We start from the raw sequence: 16,296 nt of genomic DNA, 5'->3' as shown, positions 1-16,296 counted from the left end.
GTTTTTTGTGAGGAAAATAGGAAATTTTATAAGAATTGGGAAAATTCTATGACGAAAATAGGTAAGGGATAATAAGGTGGTGAGCAATTTTATTAAATTTGAAGCACGTCTGTTCAGATTTTTCTTGAGCTCTCTCCCAGGTTAATATTCCATGAAAAGGTAAGTACAGACATAGTAATGAGGTATATGGTGTTTGTTGTATATTCCAAAGGTTGACCTTGCCAGACTGTGAGGTTTTGTTTGTATCTCAAGGAGCAGTGTTTTATAATAAGCCTTCCGAAGATTGTTAAATAATCATCAATTTGCCGAATGTTATACAATATAAAATATGGCCATCCAAAGGCTTGTTCTTTCTGGTATTCAGAGCATTTCTCCCTGCTTATGGCTCCTTCTGACTATTTACCTGCAAGGCACGCTAATATATGTCATATCTTATTGCAAGCTGCGGCAAAGGTCAATACTTCCCTATATTATTGTGAGGTACTTACCTACTGCGACCGGGAATTCGCTTGGTGCCACGTCCAAGGTGTCCCACAAGACATTTGTGCTTGTGGTACCGAATTGACCAAACATAAGAAATGTTCACTTTTTACACATGTCACGAAACTTGGAAAAATATTAATATTCTGATTAATTCTCATAAGTACAAGTTTGTTTTCGCTTTACCCTAGACTTATTACTTTACGTTACGTTACTTTACGTGATATAATTTCATTTACAATTTCAACAGCTCAGATAAGGGATTTTATATTTAGTGATCACTTCAGTTAGTAAAATATCTCGGGTAATTAATATGGAAGTACTTGACTTGGTGTAGCCCTGAATGATGTAAATATTTTATAGAAGCAATATCTGATTAAACTAAAACTTAGCTGTTAACGACAAGGGTTGTAAATAATATCGATGTCTTTAGATGTTCGGTTTTCGTGCATAAGAGAACTTCCGCGACACGTTTGGTCGTGTCGGCTGCCTACCCAAGTCAAAGAGAGTCGTAAACAGCGCTTTTGACTTTCATTAAGGGTGACAGGTCACAAATGAAAACAACTGCTTTCAGCTTGGACGCCCTAAGCCCGTCGTTAGTCTACTTTCCTTATAACTCACTAAATCTAGTATAACTAGATATACTCGTATCTCGGTTTGTCTGAGCATCTCGTGTCCGAACCAGAGGATGTAAGGTCAACATGAAGAACGATTTTAAATCCTCATCATGTGTGTACATAATACTCTTCACACTTCTTCATAGCAACACAAATTAAAGCCAACGCCATAGGTTTATCAAGGCGTGGCATAACTTGTTTAATTATTTTATATGAGCAATGACATATCCTGCCGACCTATTCTTGTTCATTTATAATTTTAACCATCATCATCAGGCTTTATCCGGGTTTGTTGTGAGATAATATTCCTCTCAAAAATTTGCAACACTATGTAGCAAACAAGCACTGCGATATACTAATAAAATATGGAAAAAACAAAGAAAAAATCAGCAAAAAATCAACGCAACACGACAACAACGCCTATACTACTACATTGTATATAAATACGTACCGAGTATATTGTGTATATCTATATATTTATGTTTGTAAGTTTACTGTAGGAAAGAGCAAACAGGAAGTACTTTACAAGCTAAAATAAACACATATATATATATATATATAGAAATGTATCATCATGAATCAGGAGCTATAGCAAGCAATAAGAGCAAAAACATTGACCAACAACAGTGTCATAGCATGCGTGCACGATGTAAAACAACAGAAACATATTATTATTTGAATTTTAATGTCGTAGTTGCAAAAATGACATTAAAAACTAGTGGCAACTGAAAAAAAGCTAACGTGTCACATTATTCGCTTGTCTACATATCCGTACATATGTGTATGATATTTGCTCGGATATTCATTCAACGTAGACTGAATGAGCGTAACATTGTTGCCGTTATCATAATAATAATCCTTATTTTAATATTGTTGTTGTTGTTGTTGTTGTTGTTGTTGTTGTTGTTGTTGCTGCTGCTATTGTATAAATAAAATGTTTTTCTCTTACACACTAGCTGTTGAAAATAAATAAATGGTTGAAGTGTCTGTCGTTTCGTTTCATTTCGTCTCTTTGCATATACATTAGTATATATATAAACATAAATGCTTCGCAATATTGCTTGACTATGCACTCAGACTTTTCCAGTATTTATACATCTGGTGTTAGTACATATATATATATATGGATAAATTCGTTTTATAAAGAAACGTTTTTAGGTTTTTCTCTTATTAAAATTATATGAATAAAGCGAGATGGATTGATTAAAACTATCATTTTTTTTATGTTCACTCTCATAAAATACAAGTATACTAATATTATTATCCTGTTTGTAAAAGAAGATCTACTCAATGTAAACTCTGGACTTAGCTTAATCGTCCATCGAACGTCGACTGCATCCATCGATCTGTCGTCTGCAATTAGAGATTGGAACTTTATGAAAATGGATAAAAATATTGCTAAGCAGTTTAATCAATAATCAGATCTTCAAATAGTTGAAGTACAAGCCTTCTGGAACATGTACTTGTAGTTAACAAAATTTTCTATGATACGATAGGTGTCCAAGTTTCGGCGCAAGACATGCTCTTCTAAAACTTCTATTCTATTAGCACTTGATATCATAGTTGTTGGGTTTTTTATTTTTTTTTTTTTTTTGTTCACGCAGTGACAACAATGAGTTTTTGATAGACTTTCAAAAAATGCTTTGTATATTTTTGAGTGCGATTTTTTTTAATATTAAAAAATGACAACCATTTAAAACTAAAGAGACTTTTGGAATTTAACATTAAACGAGTAAAAAGGCTTTGCAGAATGCGACATAAATAGTAGTCAAGCGAGCCAAAGTCTGGGCTATACAACCTTGGGTACTTCAAAACAACTTGGCAGATCTGTCAATTTTCATCCAGTTATTGGAAATGCATGCGATCTGGCGTAACGAAAAATGAAATCCTTCTTAACTTCCTTTTTTTATATACGCATCACCGAAGGAAACCCGAATATTCATATTCAATTTATATTCATATTTATTCAAAATGATTACAATATCCAAAAGAAAGCTTTAAAGGACCCACAAAGTATATATAAACTTAATCACTATCAAGTTCGGAGTCCCTGTCCAATTCTTTGTCTGTCCATGTGTGTAATATCTACGATAAAACTTCCCTCATTCGCAAAAATGAAGGGATCGACCTCGAATTTGGAAAACACATTGAAAATTCTCGGACCAGATTGCTATTGAAAAGGGGCTAAATTGGCTACAGAGAAACGTAAGCAGGGAACAGCTCTGGTTTTTGAGTATTTGGCTCATTGCTCACAAATTGCAATAGATACACAATGAGACGTATGTTCTAAAAAAATCAATAGCCACGCACACACCCAATATTACTTGGTTAATTTTTGCATTTTTTTGTTAGGATAAATGTGATGAATATAAAAGATTCGGTAACCGCCGAACGCAATTTTACTGCCTTTTTTTTACGATCAATCAATTTTTTTTTTTAATATGATCAATCGCTCAGAACATGTCATGTGTACGCTCTTAATGATCAAACGTGGATACCTTCACTCGTTTCCGAGCTTTAAGCACATTGTTTATTGACTATACGGAGTGAATCGATCGGTCTTTCTGATGTTACATATCCGCTTGTCAACCTTCATAGGAACAGCCCGATTTGGTTACAGCAACAATGCATGCAAATATAAATCCGCAAAGTTCGATTTTTTACTATTCATTCCGTGACGTCATGAAATGAAAAGTGTTCTCTTGTCTCAGCACTTTTGAAGAATTTCATCGACCAGTGGGCGACGCATCTTTAAACACGAAATTTCTTGAACGGAAATGAATAAACCAGTTGGGTGCAATTAGCCTTCAAAAATATTTGCATCAGCGAAGAGCTAGCTCCTTGATCGAAATGATATTATTAATAGCAAACTTTTTCGCAAAATTTGGCTCATTTTCAAAACGCACTTACCTCAGACAAAGTTTACAAATTTTATAATGCATGTTATTTTTATTATCTATAGAATCTCACCTTTCAAACGCGCCATAATATGACTTGAAAGTTCCCCGACCTTAAACTATAATATCTCTTAGAATAAATGTTACAAAGGTTTTCTTTAGTTTAACATACGCATACAAAGTCCACGACGACGACTTATATACAGACAAATATATGTGTAAAAGTCGCGAACGAGTTGTGGTTTGTGCAAAAAAGTGATAGGTATTTCTAACTCACTGGAAGGTTTTCTTTTCAAGCTTTGCCTTATGTTCTACGAAAAGATTTCCTGCGTACAAAGAATTCCTGCGTAATGTCTTACTTGTTGATTTCTAACTTCTCTTCTACACTCACAATGATTTTTTCTAAGAGCATTTTCAAACAAAGCAAATAAAAACATCATTGTTAAGTATTCCACAGCACTTCCCATAACACAACTATTCATAAAACTATTTTTCCAAGCAATTTTTTATATGGGAAGTGCTCGGAAAAGTGTTTCGATCTAAATCATTTTCAATAGCATTCGTCCTTGGAACAAAATACGTCAGTATATGAAATCTCATGAAAATATTCAAAAAGTTGGGACTTGTAGGCGTACGAAAGAAAAACAAGGCGGACGGACAAAGTGGACCTATCTGAAGCCCATCTAGACGATGTACTCTGCTAACCTTACTATACCTGTATATCATTCTCTTATACCTTGTTGTGTAGAAATTAAAAAGTGCAATTTTATGCAGATGATCGCTTGTGTATGTTAAATAGGAAGCTGGGAACTTCTCACCGTTGCTGCTAACAAATTAAAAGTTCACGATAAGGCTTTTGATGTTGATTATGATTCCGGCTGTAGAATTATACATATGCCTGCGTCTAAAATGTGCGATTCGGTTTTCGACATATGCAGCTAGATGGACTCCTCCTTCGAGTGTAAGAGGCTCGAGGAAAGCAAGCCGAAGCGAATATTTAACAAAGAGTTGATTATAATGGAAAAATAAATGTAACAGATATCAAACAACACCAAGGGCGTTTATCCCGAAGCACGATTTTTCAACTCGGAGAACAGCTATTTTTCTTCCGAAATTTTTCCAATATTTTTAAAACAACATTTCAAAGCAAGACACCTAGGATAAGTCGATAAATCGATAAATTAGTTAACAATTTTTCTTATTATATTACATTATATTTTTAAATATTACATAAATTTTGGACAGTTGCAATGCTTGCTTTAAAGTCCTTTATTTTTTTCCTTAAAAGTGACCAAATTAACCGTGTAAGAGGGCGAGTTTCAGAAAGAAGAAAGGGTAGGGAAAGAAATAGGAAGATTGTTGCTGCAGCTTAGTTGGTAAGTGCCTAATGGGTGAGTGTTATGCTTTTACCGATTGAGCACTCGCTCACGATCGAAGCAAACTCTACTGCACTTGAGATCAGACCGTGCGAACTCTTGCTTGGCAGTCTCGGTTTTTACCTATTCGATCAGCTAGGCGGATGGAATTGCGTTGCAGTAGAATGGCGCCGCTGTTGACATTTTTTTAAATTCTTGAAATATTATTTTTTTGTAGAATAATTAAATATATTCTTAACCGTCTCGAACATTATTATTCTATTACTTTTCCTTCCATTCCAGAATAAATTTTCAAGAAATCCTCCTTTTTTAAGTTTCTCCCTTTAATGCAATTTGTTCCTTCGCTGCTCTCTCGATTAGGATTAAAAATCATCAAGAGTATTGCCTGAGTCTGCATACAATACACATAAATAGTAACTTTTTAATTTTCCATTGATGACAATTTAAAATTTTAAATTAGCGAAAAAAAATTAGGTTGAGACAATTTTTCGTTCCCAAAAGCCGACCCATATAAGTAAAACTTGCAGTCTGCAAGTAAGTTTTTTTTTTACTATCTTTTAAATGTTGTATGTTCGTATGTAGTACGATGCGTGGATGAATCTTCAATCTATTTCCCAATCAGGCATCATGTAAGTATACTTGACTCTTTGTCGCTTGCAACATATCTTTTTCGTTCTTCATGATTTAAAATGAGAAGAAATTCTTAAAGAATTTGAAATTTTTAAATGTAGCTGATAAGATTATTTTGAAATACATCTGGATGGCTATCTAACAATCCGTTACAAATATAATTCTAATCACAAATTCGCAGCTTAACGGACTATTTAGCAAATTAATTTTCATTCAACATCGTAAGCAATATAAATATAGATAAATAATATTTGTAGATACTTTATTATGCTTTTCATTTCTTTATTGTGTCTTGTGTGTCCGTCCATTCATTTGTTTTTTGCCAATGTACGTGTTAGAAGTTGAGCTCGTTTTCAATTAAAAATTATTGCTTTCAGTAAAAATGTAGTACGGAATGGTCCCAACCCATCGTCTCTTGCAAATTCCCTTAAACTTTTTATATTTAATGGTTAGTTTTTGCTTAATAAAGATTTTCTTATATGCGAACCTAATAGATATGAACGGAAAGAATACTAAAAATTGTTAAAAATTCTCTTAGCATTTCATTTCACTGTATTGTTGCTATTGTTTTTATATATGTACACATGCTTACAACACAAACAAGTTGTTCGTGACAACAAGTTTTCTTTTTCGGTTTTGTTTCTATAAATATTTTACCGCATTATAGTAGCGCATGGTTACTAAAGTTTCTTAGTTTGTGTACAAAGGTTTGGAGTCAGGATGCACGAATAGCGATGTCTGAAGAGACGAAAGAGATTACGAGAAAAAACAAAAAAAAACAAAAAAAATGCCGGCAGTTTTTCGTGTATGTGTACATATACATTTACAAAAGTATATAAGGTTTTTAGGTACACCTATAGAAAAATTATATAACACGGAAAAAAATTTTTTTTCTGCTTTGCTGTTTCTTTTTGCTTTTTAATAATACGGCACGGCGCGGCACAATGAGCACATAGTAGTACTAGTTGTAGTAGTAGTAGTAGTAGTTGTTGTTGTTGTCGATGTTGTTGTGATAGCAGTAATGGTAGTTCATATACACCACCTTACGTACTGGTGTAAAGGTAAATGGAGCATACTTTTAGGTGTTTAACGTTATTTGGTGTTAGGCATTTTTCTACATGCTTCACAAAATTTAACTGGAAAACATTTTTTTTCGACTATAAAGCAAAAAGAAAAATATATACAGAAAATGTGATGTATTTACAAAGATAAAACATAGTAAAGTTGGACTAAAGAGGACGAAAAAATTCGGTTATTTTTTTATCTAGCTCCCCAGGTCTAATGGCTTTTTTTGCCTTAGATAATAAATGCAATAATAATATTTATTGTTCATGACAAGTACTCAGAAATTTTTTTACTTAATAACGATTTTTTCGCAGTTTATATAATTGAGTTTTCTACTCAATTCTACTCAATATTTATTCAACAATTCAATTAATTTTTATATATGTATAAATTGTATAAAAAAATGTTATTGAAAATTTTTACTATCATCATCATGCACTCTTTATTTATATTTTCTTTACATCTTCTCTTAATTCCGTCTTTGGCTTTTTTCTCTTTCAATGAATATGTGAACACATATCTTGAGCTCCAAACTCATGTGTTTCCACCTAATATCTATATATAATATATATATATATGTATATGTATATGTAGACATGACTATATGCTTTGAAAGGAGCAAATACAATACAATGTGTGTGTAGATCTGATTGCCTTTAAGCTCTCTACAGCTGATGTGATGATTCATCAACTGCAATAGCAACAATTTTACAGCTGACTTTTTTTTTTCTTTCTTGGCACAGCACAAACTTGCAAACAGCACGACTTGAAAAAGCCAACGAGTCAAGCAGTTTGGAGCTATACAAACTGCAAGTATTAATAAAAAAAAATAAAAAAAGGAGAAAACAACAACCAAAAAGGAGTATTTGCCAAAAAAGCTAAATTGCCATTTTTTATGATTTCCATGTATTTTCTTCTTCTTTTTTTTTTTTTTTTTTTTTTTTCTTTATGTTCCGCATATTTAGTTAAGCGGTTGATGGCCACGAAAGGATTTCCATTTTCTACATAATATATAGTCTGGCTTAAGAGTAAATTTGATGCTGAATAATATTTTTGAAAATTTAAACCTATTAATAAAAAGGTGAAATTTTAATTTAATTTTTTTTTTTTAATTCTCAATCTATTCGCTTGAGATTTCATTAATAAAAAATACGAATGACAAAATTCTGACTTTACTTTGCAAAGTTTGTAGGTTTGTCTGCCATGGCTGTATCATAAAAAATTTTTACGCGGATTGTCCGTAGAAGCTTTTGCTTACACTACAGATCGTAAGCACTTGGCCGGTCATTGTAAATTCTCCGTGTGAAGGTACTTTCTCTAAGCTCTCAGGACCAGTGTAAGTTACCCCGTCGCAGTGTTTGTAACATGAATTTTTGGAGTTTGGAATAAGTCGAGTTCTATGCTGAAAAATATCCTATTTGCGGGAATTATGATTCTTTCTACCTGTTTCGAAGGCTGAACTGTCAAAACGTGACAAGTGATAAAATATGCTCGTGTTGTTTCGTTTTTACCGACATTAAAGTTTAATATTCGATGGTGTCATTTAAGATGCATTAGTGGAATGTGGATATGCTATGAGATAATCCAACCAAACGGAGCCATTCATCCTTAACGAATAGTGGCAAAAACAACAACTGATGCGACTCAGTGGAAAATAGAGCGCAGAAGACCAATCCGCCGTTAATCTTTAGCCCCCGTATGAATAACTGTAGCACAAACGTTTGTCCAACTTTTCAAAAACTCTACAATGTAAATGCGATCTACTTACTCATCAAAATCAACCGATAAATCAAATCAAACGTAAATTCGTCCACTTTCTTCATTGTGTATAAAATACTGCATTGAAATGGTTGTAGGAGACCTTCTATATAATCTTGTTAAGCTAACATCTACTAGAGAGAGAGAGGGAGAGAAATCATGTATCTTCTTATGTTCGAACTTTTCCAAAATTCTCTTTCGAAGATTACCTTAATTTTAGACCTCCAAATCAACTATTTAATGTTATCAAGCTTCAGTTTCCTTTATCGGCGATTTCAATTTAGCAGATCCATGAAATTGTCATTCCCTTTATAAAGATCTCAGTTGTTAAAAAGCCATTCCCCATTGTTGGAACAATCTTCTAGCAAGACTTAGCACTGTTAGGACTTTAGGCGAAGATTAATTACCTTCAATAATCTGTAAGTACATATTGTACACATTGCGCACATCTACTGTAACATGCGTTGAATTTAAGGTTAGCGTACAATTTAATTTTGAAAATACCCGCACATTGTGTGCAACTAGCTGAATAGCTGTATACGGATTAAGCTTTTATCGCCTTTGTAGGCGTTGCAAAATAAATTGATATTGAAATTAACATTTCCCAGGGGTTTGATGATTATGTTGGAAGGCAGATAATCGTTAAAGTATATTTTTCTCTCTTTAAGCGTGATTGTAACCGCTGTCAGACCAAAACATTCAGGAGCTGCTACAATTTCGACTATGGTTAGCGATCGATTTACCAAAGCTGCAGGGATCTTGTTTTGTTTCATCAACACTTGCACACATCATAACCAACGAATTATGCCACCATTGGTTATCCTTATCCAAGGCATAAGAAAAGCACAACTGTGTATGTGCGCCCCATGTCCCAACTGCTCCAACCATGTTTAAAAGTTTGAAATTTAAGAATTGCATGTCATAGAGAAAGCTGTTAATAAAATGGGCGGGACGCATGCTTGCAGTTTGCAATTTCAAAAAGTATGCAACTCAAATTTTCATTCCTTTCAAAGCCACGTAACCGATTTTGGTCGTCGTTTATCTGGGATAATTCGCAGAATGATGATCTACGTTGTTTAACGGCTCGATATGGAAAACGGTATTAAAAGTAATCAAAGAATATCATAGTGACAAAAGTGGTTTCACAAATACTCTTACAAGCGATAATCAGCCTTACAAAGCAAACGTACCGTAGTCGACTAATATAAAGTGAAATGGACTTGAGACCCTTTCTATAATCTCGAAGGGAGATTCCGAAGGATGTCATTCTGAATTGTTTTTGCTACGTATTATGTACGCAATCGTGTAACTTTTCCCGTCATTTTAAAAAAGCTAAAGATTTCTTCTATCAGAAAAGAAGGAAAAAAACGGGGAAAATTTTGTATTGATGAGATTAAATAATTTGCTTATAAATTTCAGTTAATTTTCGCCACAGAATTATGCATAGACGTAACTTTTCAAGCTAACCATTTTCATTTTATTTCATTTATTTCGCCAATGTTCAAATTTATTGCTCAAAACCGCAGTAAAGATATAATAGTGAGCCAATAAAATTTATGCAAATCACAGATATAACTGTGTTTACGGGGTTTCCGCTAGTGTTTGACAAAATAAATATACTTCTCAGTGATTTGCAAATATTGATTTGTACCTTAACTACGGCTTACCCTTCGTTAAGTTTACATCTGTATGGATATTTTCACATATGTACGAGTATTTATAGGGAATGTGTGTGTGCAAATGCAATGAATTTATAATTTCCTTTATAATTTCAATAACATCCGTTACTTTGTTTGTTTGTTTTTTTTTTTTTTTTTTTGCTTTTTTCGTTTATTTTCTATTCGTATGCCTTCGGTTTCTGCATTTTTTAACCCCTATCGATTGTGAGAAAATTGCTGCTATTTTTTTTTTTTTTTTTTTAACAAATTATAGGAATTTCGCACACATAGTTTTTTTTTTTTTTTCTATTCTTTCTTTTTGTATATCAAACCGACCTCACCCTAGCAACACTGACATAGCAAACAACTGACTAACCAAACAAGCCATACGTGACGTTCTCTCACAAACACCATGTAGCACTCACTTGTGATGATAAACTCCAAACAACTTAATAATTACCTTAGTAACCAAAGGAAAAAAAAAAAAAAAGAAAAAGGAAAAAGAGTCAAAAAAAACCATCATAAAGGTTCAATGAAGGTGCCATTGACCAACCCCTTGGTTGTGTCCAAAGTAAGATATGTTATGGTATGATGGTGCGGTTGATAACATATGCAAGTAACAACGATCCTTGCCGTCCATATATATATATATATATGTATGCATTCAGGTATGTTGTAACGAAAGAAAGCAAATAAATAAACAACTAAACCTTCATTTTTATAAGACAATTAAAAAGGAAAATTTGTGCGAATTGCTTTGCTATCAAATTTTCTATTTTTAAAAACTTAAAGAATGAAAAAAAAAAAAAAGAGAAAAAAAATAACTTTATTGGCTATTGAGCCAAAATGCTTTTATTGCTGATTATCATTACATCCATATATACATATACTGTAAAAGGCAGTAAAACACATGCCAAAAAATATGCACTAATTTTTGTTCACTTAGCTGTATAATATGTTTTTCATATACATGCTACAATAACTTTACATATGTATATATATATATAGTGTTTTTGCCGTTCAATTTAAAAAAAAAAAAAAAAAAAAAAAAAACAATATCCTTGTTTTTGTTAGCGGTCGTTGCTGTTAGTTGTGTACCGATAGACGTTTTGTCGTCAAACACTTCGTCCTAACGTACTTCTTTTCTTTTCTTCTTGTTTCTACGCTTTTGTGCTATATGACGGTCGGTACGCTAGCTGTTGGAATTCAATTTCAGTTACTCCGCATCAGTCGTCTCGTTATACCGTTGGCATATTGTGCTTAAAAGTATTATATTTTTTCTATTATTAACAAACAGATGAAAAAAAAAGACTCTCCATTTTTAACTAAACGAATTTCGCGAATTTTAACTAAAGAATTTAACAAGTGTTCAATTGTTATGCCTGGCTGTTGTTACTAAATATTTTAGACTGAGTTTTCTTTTCTAAACTTAATAATAATTGATAATTGTAGTGCCTTAAAAAATTAAATATAAATAAATTATTTAAATTAAACAATGGTAGCCATTAATAATTGTAAGTAGAGTATATCTTATCTATCTTAAAACGAGTTTCGGTCAGTAGTGAATATCTTAAATAGTTCAGTGGCCTCCAAAGGATACCTTCAGCAGTTTTGCAGACTTGCAGAAAGAAAAATATTGCAATTGATTTTTTTTACTTTTTTTAAATCAAATATATTTTTAGGCAGATCATGTCTGTTTGCAAAACGGACATAACAAACCTATTCAAAGATTTATATTTTTGACCAATTTCTATAACATTCTTTAAGCATTGTCAAGTGATTTAGAATCTTATTCGAAACAAAAATAGCCAAATGAATATCTTACGTCAATCTCCGATAGATGATATAAAACAAACAATAAAATCGGCGTAAGTAATTAATTTGTGAGAAGTCTATCTTGCTTGTGCTTTCATTATGTCAATATTGCCTTTCATTCCTAGCATTTTCCGCTTGAACACTTGTTTTGTTCATCTGGCAGCAACTATCTAGTATGATATAATAAATTTATTATTTTCTTCAAACACACAAACAATGTTACTTATTTGTCGTTTCGTTACTAAAAAGCCTGGAATAGGCATTGGTGGTTGATAACCGCCATTCCTTGTTAGGTTAAGATTTTTTGCCTTGCTATCTGCTATCTTCTGCTTATCTCCTGAGAAAAGTTTGCGGTCGTAAAAATGAGATAGAAAGCTGAAAACTTGATTGATACCTAGAAATCAATTGTGAAATTGAATGACTCGCCCACAATACCGGCCACTAATAAAGGTTATAGTATATAACTGATATCTGTCTATCTAAATGCATTCCATTATTTAGCTATCTAAATGCATTGCAGCAAGGGGCGTAATCACGCCGCAAGTGTAACCAGAGTAAGCAGTAACAAAAGTAAGTCAGTTTAGCTGTGACTACGTTTCTTACCTTTTCTGAACAAAAATTTCTACAATATTGGGTGGGCATGGCTGATTTATTCTATCTTTATAGGATGTACATGGAGAGAGTTGTCGTGCATCTGCTGTAATTTGTGAGTAGTAAGCAAAAAAAAACTCAATTCCTATTTGACTGTAGACATATCCTTTGATTGATTTGACACGTTTTCAATACCAACATGAGTGCAAGAACATCGAATGCTTTTGATATCTTCATTTTTGTTAGAACAATGTTTCCCATGGGCTTTATACAACTGCACAGACAGACAAACGGGCATGTTTATATCGATCGAAAATTTACGAGGTGTCAGCAGCTTCAATCTGTAACACAAAAAGTCGGTCAAAGACCACACCCATAAAGTCACTTCGACTGAGAACACCTCCGTTTTCGAAAGCCAAAGAATTGAGTTTTTTTGCTCATTCCATCCTATTATAAATAAAGCGATAAAACTTCTCATGTAGATCGTATAGGGATCCTATAGTACCGGTACAAAGATAGAAAAAAAACAGTCAGTATTATAGTTTATCGAAATTATATATTTTTTGGTGTTTTTTTTTTTCGGAAAAGTGTGATGGAAATAAAAGATTTGGCCACAGTCAAATGTAATTGTCTCACTTTATATATATATTTGATTAGATGATGGTATCAAAACATTAAAACGTGCAGTAGAATCTTTTTACTTACGATTTTCTCGTATTGCATATTTTTTTTTTTTTATTTTAATATTTTAACTTCCATATATTTTTTTGTTCACTTCACGCAGAAGTGCACGGAAGGGGGAAGCACGAAATTCTAACAGGCCTACCAATATATTACTCTGATCAAAGATTGAGATGAATTTTTCGTTTAAACTACACGACCCACTATGAAATCAATTTTTTTTTTGTTGGTTGGTAGCACTGTATGTGAAGCTTCATGTCAATATATTCAATTGGTGCAGACTTACATAAAAATGAGTTTTTCGATTTTTACTGTATCTACAAAACAATGATTAGTTACTATCAAGATGTCGTGAAATGGATCTTTGCCGGACCGTAAAAGCACCACAAAGTCCAAAATCTAGATCGTGTTCACAATTTTCTTTGATTGTGACGATATGGTTCATTATGAACTACATCCTCCAGACCAAACCGTTACCAAAGAATATTGTTTGAGTGTTATGCGTCGTTTGCCTGAAACTAAACGCCTGGAAAGGCCAGGCCAGACAATTCTGGTTACCGCGATAACGCACTGTCCAGCACTGCATTGGCCTGCTCTAACACATTCGCTTTATTTAAAACTGTGTGCCTTCTGTCTGCTTCCAATTGAGGAGATAAAAGCTGAATTGCGAAAAGTGTTAGGTCATATCGAAAATTCTCCGAGGTATGGTGTTGATGCCTATATATCGGGCAAAATTGACCGGTTTGTCTCAAACGAACATGTGATTAAAAGGTGACATTTCAGCTTACATTTCTTGTGAAAATAGGTTTCCTATTCTTTGCTCGTGTAAAAAGTTATATTAATTCGAAAATAAGTGAAATATCTGAAGAAGTACGTTATGTAATGCTTTTCTACTATTAAAAAATGTGAAAACACTGCAAAAAGAAAATTTGTGAACTATGCGTTGAGAATGCTGTGATTGAACGAAGGACCCAGGACCGGTCTGCCCGATCCCTTTCCGGACATTTCGATGTTATAGATGCATCTCGCAGTTACTGGCAGAGAGAGGCATGCAAGCTGTCAGAAAATAGCGGAGGCACTAAGCATCAACTACGAGGCAACTTGGAACCGTTGGAAAAGAGCAGACTACAAAAAGAAGCTCGTACTTGTGGAAGGGATCGTGGAGGCTTTTCAATACGACCCATTATTTAAGGCCCTTCTAGAAAAAGACTTCTATGACTGCTTTGATGTTCATATGAAATAACTGCTTTATGTTGATTAGGGAGTACTTTGGAAGCAATGAGATTCGTTTGGAAGAATGAACAAAAATTTTTCATTTTATGAACAAATTCATCTCATTATTTAGTCGCGGTGGTATATGAGATTGATGAAATCATTACAGTGTACAACGCTTAATAAATGAGTTAACTAAAGAGAGAGGGAGACACAAACAAAACCACATTTTTGGAATCTCAGATAAAATAAATGACCTCATCACAAATTTCATGGCATTCTATAAGTTACAACTGATTTGGAAAACGTAGAATGTTAACGACTTTGACCATTTCTTCCATAAAGGAAAACAATGAATTTCACGTTGTGGTTAAAGACTATTTTGGAAAGAGAAATAAATTTAAGGATTAAAGTCTTAAGTGCTCAGTAAACACTCTTGTCTGTCATGTATCAGTGGCATCACTCTTGGTAGGCCCACATAATTTCTAAATAGTAGCAACCTTTAAACGATACATGTCAAACTTTCATGACTTTCTGGCAGTTAGCTAACAAGTTACAGTTTTTTTCGCGATGCTTTTGTTTTGGCAACTGTTCCAGAAGTCACAAAAACATGCACAAAATCTTTTTGGGAGATCCAACAGTAAAATTGCTAGAGGTAGCTGAGACCTTAAGGATATGAAAAGACAGCGTATTTACTATCACGCATAAACATTTGTTCATGAGAAAGATCTGCTCGAACTGCTTGCCACGTCTGACAACAATGTGTTGATGATTTTCGAGCGCTGGCTGACGTTATTTGAATGAAATAAAAGGAATTTTTTCATGCGATATTTGACAATGGATGAAGCATGGATTCATCACAACATGCCCAGTGGACGGAGTCATCGTCGAAAACCGTCCGAAGCGACCAAAAACGTGGTGTCATTAAACAAATGCAACTTGCAAAGAAAGTTATATGATGACATTTTATATATAATTTGAAGGTTGGAGAAGGGCAGAAGGTAAAAGGGCACCAAAGCATGCGACGTTGCACCTATCGGCGAGAAAAATATATATTAAGCACATGGCATAATCTTCACCAAATATCTTGAAAACAATAGATCGATAGAACGCATGTTGTACATAGCGCTTTGAAATTCGATTTGAAGAAGAGCAAATACCCATTTCCTCACGTTAACACATTGATATATGCCCGATATTATTTGACGGAAGATTATTAAAATTGATCCGCGGCATATGCACAGAACACTCGACAGAGTTTATCGCAGGAAAAATTTTCATTAAAAAGTAATTTCGTTCTTATCTTTCGAATATGTTTACCCTACACAACTTGCGGTACAAAGGTACATTAAGTTTTGGCGGATATATGCAAGACACAGTAAGACACGAGATCGATCGATTTAGAAAATGACATAGTCTACTCATCTATATATCTTGTATTCTTGTGTTCAACCTGCAAGTCGCAATTTTTGAGATTTTTTCATGCATTGACTTGTTTTGGCTCAAGGATGAATGC

At 33.5% G+C, this 16,296-nt stretch overlaps 1 protein-coding gene across 7 annotated transcripts in view; it reads left to right on the top strand.

Annotated features, from left to right (window-relative positions):
- The window catches only part of LOC119633042 (GYF domain-containing protein gyf-1), a 103,792-nt gene that overhangs the window by 76,429 nt on the left and 11,067 nt on the right, over nucleotides 1-16,296 (top strand). The window contains exon 1 of one of the 7 annotated variants that reach the window (XM_038026237.1): nucleotides 11,679-11,995. The exons of the other annotated variants lie outside the window; for them this stretch is intronic. Coding sequence (XP_037882165.1) covers nucleotides 11,977-11,995 — 19 coding nt within the window. The 5' untranslated portion in view covers nucleotides 11,679-11,976. Of the gene's footprint in view, nucleotides 1-11,678; nucleotides 11,996-16,296 lie in introns of those variants that run through there. 7 annotated transcript variants of the gene reach the window in all.

Source organism: Glossina fuscipes, unplaced genomic scaffold, assembly GCF_014805625.2.
Source record: "Glossina fuscipes isolate IAEA_lab_2018 unplaced genomic scaffold, Yale_Gfus_2 2, whole genome shotgun sequence".
NCBI classification, from domain to species: domain Eukaryota; kingdom Metazoa; phylum Arthropoda; class Insecta; order Diptera; family Glossinidae; genus Glossina; species Glossina fuscipes.
This window is presented reverse-complemented; position numbering and strand designations above follow the sequence as displayed.